Source organism: Amblyomma americanum, chromosome 6 (assembly GCF_052857255.1).
Source record: "Amblyomma americanum isolate KBUSLIRL-KWMA chromosome 6, ASM5285725v1, whole genome shotgun sequence".
In the NCBI taxonomy this organism is placed as follows: domain Eukaryota; kingdom Metazoa; phylum Arthropoda; class Arachnida; order Ixodida; family Ixodidae; genus Amblyomma; species Amblyomma americanum.
This window is the reverse complement of record NC_135502.1, coordinates 114,914,825-114,926,009: the sequence shown is the minus strand read 5'-3', so window position 1 is coordinate 114,926,009 and position 11,185 is coordinate 114,914,825. Positions and strand designations below refer to the sequence as shown.

The window sequence follows — 11,185 nt, the reverse complement described above, 5'->3', positions numbered from 1 at the left end:
TCCGCACAGATAGAATGGGGAAATCCAGAGGAACATTGAGAGGCACCATAGTATACGTCTGGTGCAAAACGTGGCATTCACATGGGGCAGCAAATATCTAATCTTGTCGAGCCTTTAAGGTTCCAAAAGGCAGTCGGTGCAGAGTGTGCCGCTTAAAGCTGCGGTACCGATGGAATGGCGCAGAACAAATGTATCTTTAAAATACGTAGAAACATTGATACTGTACAGTGATGCTAATTCCCTGTGAGAACACAATGTTCTTTTTTTTCTTTATTGCCGTGCTTTCGACAAACAGAACAAAATAAAACATACAGGGAGATGTACGCACACATCCGCACAAGTAGCCTACAGCCCCGTGAGGGCAGGCTTCGTGACGTTAAAATTCCTTGAGCTCCGTCAAGGGCTCCAGTCTTGGTAACCACTAGGGGATCAGAGCACAATATTCGTTACTGTCTTATCAGATTCTTGAGACTGATATCCTGCAGGCAGCAGCACGCAACTAGAGGAACAAATGTTTTCCTCAAAGAACACATGCATTCTGTCCCTAAAAATGGGGACAGGAATGCCTAACTGCGTTCTGATTATTCTACTCGTGCAGCACTGGAAAGCCTGCGCACGCGTCAGCGCACTCACGGTTCACACACACTAGGACCTTCCAGGCTGGCGCTTCCAAGCACAATGTTTCGGAAATCAGGGGCACGTGAAAGCACCAGGAACACGATGAGTCTAGCGGATATGTTTGTTGACTAATGCAATAAAATTCAATGAAGATTAATATAACACGCGATTGCATAACGGGCTACATGCATCTATGTACGTACTCGCACATTTTCTTTCAAGCGAATAGTACTGCGAACAAAAACAGCAGCTTGCAAGCACTAGATTTTATAAGACGAAACATCCGAACAGTCGCTATACTATAAAGTTCTGAGTTAAGGTTCGTGAGATAACATTTCAGCTCCACTAGAGAATTGTCTCTGCAATTGCAACGCCGGTACTTCCTGGGAAGTGCAAATCTTCACTTCGAACAGGCAAGTGCACTTCGAATAGCTGCTTTCTGAATTTTCACCTTGCAATCGGTTCAACAGACACGCGTACGCCTGAAATAGATTCTGCATTTTCAGTTCGTTCATGACAGTCTGAAGGCCGATGAGCTACTTCGAGAATTGTCATTCTGGAGACGTCGGAGAAATCGCGCCACAGATCGTCAGAGATAAATATTTTAAGAAGAGTCCCGTTAATTTCATTTACACAACACGCACTTGTATACGCTTAGGCAGGCAAAAACTTGGACGCGATTGTAAAAGAAAATTATGGTTTTTCTCCGCCAATGTTTCACATGAAAAAGTGTCCAGGAAATGTTTTTCAGTGTCACAAAAGTCATCGTTATAACAACACCTTATTTGCCGCAGTCGAAGATAACTTCACTCGGCAGTCGCCAGTTCCTAAGCATTGCACTTTTGATGCGACGACATGAACGAGCCCTGCGGACAGTTGAACACCTGGACGAAAGCAGGGTTCTCGGCCAGTGGCCAAATGCACTTGTTGCGCGCGCTCACTGCTGTGGCGGTCGACGACTCGCAAGCCGTGAGGCAGAAGCGCAGGAAGAACTGCTTCTGCACCGCGGTCCACGACTTGCCTTTGTGGAGAGAGTCATAAAAGTCGTTTCTGAGCGCGTCGTATGCCACCCGGGCACTCGTCAACCAGAGAAAGAGCTCCAACTTGAAGTCGGTAGCGTTCCCCACGCGCTGGGAGACGCCGGCGCCCACGTAGCAAATCATGCTCTTCAAGAACGACTGCGTGGCTTCTTGGGACCACAGCGGCTCATCCTGGTTGATGCGGGCGACAGGAGAGACGGATTTCACCAGCTCCCTGGCCACCAAAGCGCCGAGGGTGCCGTAGTTGAGCAGGTGCTCGGGTTCTTCCCAGTAGAAGACGTGGGGGATCTGAAGCGCCGTGGAGACGTACAGGGAAGCTGTTTCATCTCTGTAGGAGGCACTCGCCTCCATCTCCAGAATCGAGGCTATGTCCCAGAAGACGTTCGGCGGCCATATCAGCGACTGGGATCGGGTTTGATGGCGAACGGCTACGTAGTTGCGGATGAACTTCTCGGTCGGCGACGACATAGAACCGCTCTTCAACATGAGGTTGCGCTGAATTTCTAAGAGCTCTCCATTGGACACGAATGAAATACCACCGAGTGTCTCCTGTATCCTGTCAAAGGTGGTGTTGTCCACGAAGTTTATGAAGTAGCTCTGATTGGAAGCGAGCGTCGATTTGATGATCTCGAAGATGTCAGAGACGTGGTCGCGGCTCGTTTTGTTCAGCATCAGCTGCTTGCTCAGGGAGGACCACACGTTTGTCACCGCCTTGTTCACGGCCCCAGAGCAGGCGCGCATCACGTGCCACTTGTCGTTCAGCTCGAACCTGGTTATGTAGTCAAAGAGCAGAAGGTCAGCCAGCATTTGAACGACGAGGTACCACGAGACGTCCGCATGCGACGCGGTTTCGAAGAAACGAATCACGTCCAGGGTGTTCTCATAGTCGCGGACGAGCAGGAAGCCACTGGCCAGGGTAGACATGGCAGCCAGGCGCTTCATGGGCACCTCAGTGAGCGACCACAGCGCCGGCCATTTTTGCTGAAGCTCTGCTGCGGGGATCTTCTTGTGCGCGGACTTCTGGCGATGCTTATGCGCGACAACGATGCCGTCAAGCGCCACCACAGCGGTCGCGAGGCTCGGAGCCCTTGGCGCGCTAACGGCCTCAAGGATGATCCTGACATAGTGCTGCAAATCGGCCATAGCCGGGAACGACGTCTGTAGGGCGCTGCCCTTGAATGCGTACACCACTGCGGCAGCGTCGAGCCGCTGAGGGCGCAGGGTCAGAAGTCCATTGAGGCCGAACGTGAACGATATCTCCGCGCCCACCTTCAATGCATCGTGCGGCGTACTGCTGTCGGTTATTCTACTCACAAGGAACTTGTGCAAGAAGAAAAACATGTCTTCCTCCAGAGTGAGCGACCTGCTCTCCATAGCAGCCAGACATTGCGAGTAGAGGCCGCCGCCGGCCCGCAGGCCACTGGCGAGCCCCGCTCCCGTGGCGTTGGCGCTGGGAGTCTCGAAGATGGCGCGCATCTGAACGAGGTAGTTGTCCAGGGACTCCTGGAGGAACCCCACGTGCTCCCGGTTCCAGGTCCACCGGCTGCACACGTGTTCGTAGATGTCGTCGCAGGGTTTTACGGTGTGGTTCAGAAGGCTTTCCAGAGCTTCGTACGGGTCGTCGCACGCCAGGCCCTCGCAGCGATGAACCGTTACCGGCGGTTTGCCTCCCCACCTGGTCACGAGCAGATATATGATACCGCACGCAAGCAAAGCGGCGACAACGGCTACGAGCAGCGTCGATTTGCACAATGCGTCGATTCCAGTGTCATAGCCACTGGTCATGAAACCTGCACGAAAAGAAAAATTAGAGCATTTACTACCACCCTTTTTCGATCAGAATCCGGCCGGTTCACTGCCAAATTGCGATAGTCTCAGAGAATTATAATGTTTGCTTTTTAAATAGCGTGCTTTGTTTATCGCTGCCAGGGTTCGGCCTTGTCATTATTTTGTTTCCCACGCGGGGCAGGCTATGCGCTGTAAGGTCGTTAGTCCTTAAGCCGGCCAAGGCCGGAAGCTAACGGTAAGCAAGCCGCAGAATACTCAAAGTGGATGGCATAAAATCCGCTGCCTGCTGCTGTGAGGGAAAGCCAGCATAACTTTTTAAAATAAATATCGCTGTACTTTCCAACCAAATATGCGCAACTAAAACATTTTACCAGCCAGAAATTAAAATTGTTTTTAAATGCTTATAAATCACAAATATGTCATCATCACCGTCATCATCATCAGCCTGACTACGGCAACTGAAGGACAAAGGCATCTCCCATTTCTATCCAATTAACCCTGTCCCGTGCCAGCTGCGGCCAACCTATCCACTCAAAGTTTTTTAATATCATCTGCCCAACTAACTTTATGCTGCCTCATCAACTCATGTTGGTAATTCCGCACCATTTAGGACTTTCGAAGAAAAAGCACGCCGATTGTCCAGACGTTCTGAGTCATGTTTATATGGAGCGCGGCCAAAAAACTCAGTCATTCTGGCGGCTGCCATGTGCGCGTCGCTACAGCCGCCGTCGAGGTCAGCTCCTTTCGAGGCGACTAAACCTGCCGCGGATGCTCAGAGGCTCCGACTTTCCCTTTCTGAGCTCAAAGTCGCGGGATCGAATTCCTGCTGCGGTGGCCACAATTCGATAAAAGACAGCGAAAGCACCCGTTATGCGTTTTCAGCGCTCAGTAAAGAACCCCAGGTGATGGCGGTGATATTCCGCTGCACTCCAAAAGGGCGTTCCTCACAGTCAATTCCCATATCGCCCAATAAACAGCTTGCTCTTCGGTGCATCTGCGTGCCCGACTGCCATATATACAAAGATAACTATTTCTCTCAGTTGAAATAAAAAATAACTGGTCATATGCAGGGATTCTAAAGCGAAGGCAAGATATCCGTCCTAAACAGAAACGGAGTGGATTCCATGGGAAGGCTAGCATAGCAAGACGGGGCACAAAGTCAGGTGTACTGGTGAGATTATGATGTATGTTGGCATAAGGTGGCCGCCGTTGACACAGAACAGAAGTGATTAGACGAATATATGGAAGAAACATTTGCCCTGCAGTGGGCGTAGTTAGGAGGAAGATAATGATTATGATGAATGCATCAAATCACACATTAGACAAAATTGTTTCGAGCGCCATAATAGGTTCATTCTTTTTTTTTCTCCCTCTCGGTTAACAAAACGCATTAAAACACGAGAACAACGGGCGCAACGCCTGCTCCGAACGTGCTGACCTCTGCACTCTGCCGCAGTCATAGATACTATACCAGGATGGCTAAGAGAATGCTCACTTTCTATCACCTAGAACGTTTCAGAAATAAATGAGGCAAAAGGGGCTCTCAAACGCAAATGACCAAGATGCCTGAGAGAAGGTAGTGCTGCAACGAAAATTTATACAATTGGATTAAGCCTCACTCGGGTCAAGCAGAAAGGTCTCGGACCATTTTACAAATGTAGCAGCGTTGGTAAATTTGAACATTGATCAGCCCGAGAAGTTAAGGTACTGTGGAAATCGTCAATACGTTAGAAACAAGAAATATCCAAGATCTGATCCCAGTGTTGAATGGCCCTGGTTCAAAACAGATACCCACTACAATACTTGAAGAAACTCAGACTTCTATAACTACTCGGATGCCAACAAGTCACAACAGATGCACCGTCTGTACCATCTGCCACTGGCTGTCTTGCACATCTCTCCGGCGCATATAGAGGTGGTGTTTAAACTCTCATCGTGGCCATTGAGTTCTACCGCTGACACAAGTGTAGAACAAAAGGCGACTCTTGTCTGCAAGGTTACAGAGGTGCCCAGCTTCACAAATTGAGGTACGCCGTTGGCTGTTCGTAGAACGGTCATTTGTCTAAGGAACAGGCCCAGCTCGGCATGCACGTTTATGTGCGGATCAATGATGAAACAACTGCCAAAATCCGTCATGTTTGAGACAGCCTTCATGTTGGACAATATCAGCAATCTCGCGTACTTGTTTCTACGCGAATTTAGCGCTGCACTTTATGTCCCGATACCTTCTTGTAAGAAGCTCCTATTACTTCAAGTCTCATAGCATGAATCGGTAGTACTGAAAAGAAGCACTTGTACATTCTGGGACAAAATTCTTTGGAACGCGTGCTACGTAAATTAAACCCTTAGGTCTATTATTGACTGCCGGCGGGCGACCACAGTTGCAGAACTGAAAGAACAACATTTTTACTTTCACCTCAATAAGTGTTGTCTCCAGCCTACGGCTAAAGTAGAACTACCGGTTTCGTTTGCGGAACACATGGTTTTGGCATTACTTTTGTCCCCGACCTTAATCTGCAACTGCACTTCCAGTGACTGCAGTGACAAAACTCATAGGAAAAATTTTACTTGAGGTGGTTTTTCCTACCCCCGGGGCAAGAAGCGAGAGTGGGAAGAGTACTGTCGCACCGCTCGCGGCGGTGGCTCAGTGGTTATGGTGCTCGGCTGCTGACCCGAAAGACGCGAGTTCCATCCCGGCCGCGGCGGTCGAATTTCTATGGAGGCGAAATTCTAGAGGCCCGTGTGCTGTGCGATGTCAGAACGCCATGAGGTCGAAATTTCCTGAGCCTTCACTACGGCGTCCCTCATATCATGAGTCGCTTTAGGACGTTAAACCGCGAGAAACAATGAACGGTCGTACCGCACCTCATGATCCCGTTTGCGCAAGAGAACACATACCGAATGGCCGCCTAGGCCACAACACACCAGGGGGCACCCTTTCCAGGGCACCCACTCCGAATGCCTTGTCTGCGTTAGGCCTAAGGCCCACCAAGGCGACGTGTGCAACTAACACCTCGTTGTTAACGGACTGCCAAGTAATTTTCTGGGTCCACCCGTGCCGATACTCCCAGTACGCGACGGAACGCAAGGTGCTAAAGCTCCGAATTATACGTCGCCTCGTAGCGGCGGGTTGCCTTCGTGGCATAACGCGACGTTGCAGCCACTCTACAGCTCCTCCGCTGAGAGTTGCACAACTTGCGCAGCGTACCTGAGAGGAAGTGAGCAGGGCTGGCTCCGAATCTTCGGCTTCTGCTTCCTCCGCTGGCGGCAGAAGCGAGCCGGGCGTTCATTGTGCCTGCCTTGCGCCGGGCGTAGCTTCTTCTTCGTGTTCGATCTTTCTTCTGCGCGCTGGAGGCTCGAGCGTGCGCGTGCCCCGTGATCGCAAGCTATAGTTCGTGGAAAAGAAGGTTAAAGCTCTGTTTTATTACCGTGCGCTTGGAAATACTAAGAACGAGGAAAAGGTGAAACTGTCAGGGGAAATGCACCTTTTTGCTGAGTTGCTGAAAATAAAAGGTCGAAACTTGTCTAGTAGCTGTCGATAAGAGAGCATGTTCATGCATGCGCGTTCGGCATAGCATGGTGGCAGGCGCGAAGCAGTACAACGTTTTGCAAGGAGAGGATCGTCCGTTCATTAGTTGTTGTTGTCGTCTCTGAAGCGACGACACATATTCACGGTGGGGGATTGGCTAGGGTTAGGTGCAAAACCAAACAGGGGAAAATACATTCAGACTTATCTCGATACCCGCCGCGGTGGCTCAGTGGTTAGGGCGCTCGGCTACTGATCCGGAGTTCCCGGGTTCGAACCCGACCGCGGCGGCCGCGTTTTTATAGAGGCAAAACGCTAAGGCGCCCGTGTGCTGTGCGATGTCAGTGCACGTTAAAGATCCCCAGGTGGTCGAAATATGTTGTTGTTGTTATTTGCCTTTCAAAAGATGGCACATACCCACACTGGGGGATCGGCCAAGAATCGGGTGGCTATTCACCTGAACGCAATTAATAAAAAGGAAAAGCACGTGGGAGCGCAACACCGGTGAATTCTTCCTCATGAACAGAAAAAAGATGAGAGCTTTGAATTCAAAATTATAAGAATAATAATAAGGTAAGGGATTAAATAATAATGATTAAGTCAAAATATAACCCAGAAATATAACCCAGAGAGGTCGAAATATCTTCCTTCCTTCTTTCACTCCCTCCTTTATCCCTACCTTAAGGCGCAGTTCAGGTGTTACGCCATTTCCTTTCCCCAGAAACTAATTTTATTATTGTTGTTGTTGTTGTTTTTGTTGTTGTTGTTGTTGTTGTTGTTGTTGTTGTTGTTGTTGTTGTCATCACGAGCGGTTCATTTATAAAAGGTGGGGAATCTGGGATAACGAGTAACGAATTATGGGAGATTTTGTGGAGATTGGTGTGGAAACCCAGGAAACAGAGAGGTGAGGGTTGAAATAAATAAACTAAAAAGTAATACTAACAAATCACTAAACTTTGAGACGAAAGTAAAGTGAAAGAAAAGTTAACACAAAAATCTCCCGGCCTCCATAACATACCTGTGAGGAAGCTCACACACGGGCTTAAGGGCATGCCCTTTGACGGTTGCACCGAAGGACAGGAGGACGGGAAGAGTAAACGGGAGCCATAATTGAGCGAGAGGATTTTGCAGAAACTGAATTCTCTGCCGTGCAAATCATCGGCAGGAGAGGATGAAATGATCTAAGGCTGCAACGTCCCCGCATGACGCAGAAATATTCGACGGCGTGAACCCAGAGCGGCATAAATAAAGATTGAGACGAAGAATCCTGCAGCGCAACAGCGTCATTGGAAACCGCACATCATTGCATGGTGCAGCACACCCCACATCTGCCTCCACTTCCTTTCCTCAAGCGACTGCTTTCGCGTGGCACAGAAGTCATATTGCTTAATTTGAAAGGCCACGGACCATGCAATGTATTATGTACGCTGAAAATTGCAAGAATGGTAGCTAAGAACATGAGCAACGTGTTATGTGTTCAAATTTTTTGTAATCAATTCCTGGCTCAGTGCCGCGGATTTTGTTTTGCTTGTAATCTTTTTTTCTGTTCCCAGCATATATTTAACCAATAACATTTCGAAAAGTTTTGCACACACAACTCTGGGGTTTTCTCGATCAGAAGTGTAATTAATAAGCTAGTTTAATGTATTACAATATGCGGTGCATTTAGCACATATCTGTAAGAAAGAATTTTTATTTTAAAACACTCAGAATCGGTCTTTTTTTTCGCGGTTATAAGGAAAGAGTTAACGAGACATCCTCGAAGCCTTGCGCAGGAGATGTGACCTGCGCACGTCCACCTGTTACCTTCGTTTGCCTGTGAATGTCTGCTGTGTACTTGCAACTACTTGCCTGCTGAGTGACAGCGATGGTGAGCCTAGAATAACCTATGTGTCGGTAGTGTATAACGCTTCCCAGGTTTCCTTAATCCTTGATTTTTGCAGTTTCCACGCGCCTATATTTATTTGCTCACAAATAGTTGCATATATGTGCCTTCCTCATTTATCGGCCAGGTCTCCTGGTGCACTTATTCATTCACATTTGTTGTGTAGTCACAACAGCACCATTCCTGAACAAGTTCCCCTGCTGCATAAACGAGGCTAATTTAAATTATTTGAAATGTACTAAACACTGTCGCATTCTGGTTGGCTCTGCAATGCCGACGTTGCCTCGTTTATGAAAGTCCTTTGGTATCGATGGAACCATTGACCTGTCGAGGCAGAGACCGCATTTAATTTTAACCCATTCTCTTACTGCTTCGACTGAATGAAATCCTTGTTGCTGCTTGCATTCGCAGCTTTCCCGCTTTCCACCGGCGCCAAGTTCTGTCCCTGCGTGCTACGAATGCCTGAAGCCAGAGCGTTATATGGTTCTTTTATCTTTCAGATTGCCCCGTTTAAAAAGTGCTAACTTAGCGTTGTGGGCCGCGGAAAGGCATCTGTGATGTTATAAATGTTATAATGAAGCAAACGGCTCTGTTCGTTCAAGGCTGCGACCGTGCCGATATCTTGAGATTTCCGAGGTGCGACCGTTTGGGCCAAAGAGGAATTTTGTGCAAATCAGCTCTCTGGATTGTGTTGCAGGCTTGCTGCGGTGCATATCTTTCGTCTCACTCCCGGTGAAAGCGTTTATTCCTGAGAAACTTGCCTGCGTAAAAGGAATAATCAGCGGTGTGGATCTCTCTGCTACGCCAAGAGAAATTCCTGAAGACTTCCATGATGCCGGTGTTGCCATCCTCTCAGTTTACCGCGGCGACAGAGAGGCTGGAGGATCTCTCGAATACCACCTGAATCAGTTATCGCAACTTTTTCAGGGTCCTCTTGCCCATGTGAGATCAAAGTTTGGCCTATAGTACACCGTGCTGACTCACTGCAGCTTTGACCATTGCAATGTAAAAATTGCTGGTAGTACGGTCACAATGGCAATTCTTGCAAGTCGGCAACGCGATGCCGCGTTTGCGGCGGTGATCATGCTTCAGATATTTGTACTTCTGGGTCGTTTAGCTGCTGCCTTTGCCACTCTGATCACACAGCTGACGATCCCACCTGTCCGAAGCGTGCGTTAAGCCTGTTATACGTAGTAGCACAGGCAGGGGCTTAATTGTTTACATTCTTTTTAGGCTACCCCACCATACTTTTTGTCCGAAGCGTGCCGATGAAAAGAATGTCTTGGACATTATTCCGCGTGACAGCTGCTCGCGCGCGGATGTTTACGCCCTACTTGACAGAAGACATCTCGTACGCAAGTATTGTCCGCACGACCGCTACTGCTGTGGAGGCAAGCTTAACAGAGTAGGTTGTTGCTGCGGTAGAGAAGGCTATTGCTGGTGTTGCGACGAAGAATATTGAATTCAAGGGCGGGTTCGATCACGGCCGCGACGGTCGAATTTCGATGGAGGCGAAATTCTAGAGGCCCGTGTACTGTGCGATGTCAGTGCACGTTAAAGAACCCCAGGTGGTCGAAATTTCCGGAGCCCTTCACTACGGCGTCCCTCATAGCCTGAGTCGCTTTGGGACGTTAAACCCTCATAAACCATAAACCAAGAATTCAAGTGAAAGGGGAATAATTTCAGAGTCGGTGATTGGTTTATTGAGTCAAGTTTCAACAAGAATGGTTAGGTTAAATTCGGGAATCTCATGTAAACATTACGAAAACCACCGGGTTTAGACAAAAAGCTTCTGATATTAGTGTATATGAACGACAAGTTGCCGCAGCAACATGTATATTGAGAAGGACAAGTTCTCAATAACACTAGTTCGTAATGTTTCAGCCTAGAAATATTCAGGAGTGCACATAATATGTGACACTGCTTGCATCAGATCGAGTAAAAATTAGCAACTGGGCAAACCGTCAACTCTGCAATATTTTAAATGCACCTTGCTGTGGTTAAACCACAAGTGTACCGGATATTAGTTCGACCTAAACTGATTATGCTTCATATATCTGAGACCTTTCCCTTTCGACACTAATTGCTCCCGAATAACTCAGCAGTCTTCGACATTAAACGTACAAACAGCGCCTCATCTATGAAAACAAAAAAAAATATTTTATACGCTTTTCACGAGCACCAAAGCAAACTAGCTTTTGTTTCTTTCACACCATCAACCATCACCTCCACCTGAGTCGTCAATTCATTACTAGCCCCTCGTATTTCTTGCCGTGCTTCGACCGACAAAAAGCTACATTGTCACTTGCAGCAGTGGAGAGAGAGGGG

The 11,185-nt window shown here is 48.3% G+C and overlaps 1 protein-coding gene across 1 annotated transcript; it reads right to left on the bottom strand.

The window, feature by feature from the left end:
• Positions 1 to 918: 918 nt before the first annotated feature.
• LOC144095469 (uncharacterized) lies at positions 919 to 6,736 on the bottom strand. The gene is made up of 2 exons (XM_077629198.1): positions 6,655 to 6,736; positions 919 to 3,448 (listed from the first exon to the last, which is right to left on the bottom strand). Exons 1-2 carry the CDS (start codon positions 6,734 to 6,736, stop codon positions 1,446 to 1,448), a joined length of 2,085 nt encoding a protein of 694 aa, XP_077485324.1. The 3' UTR covers positions 919 to 1,445.
• Positions 6,737 to 11,185: the final 4,449 nt, after the last annotated feature.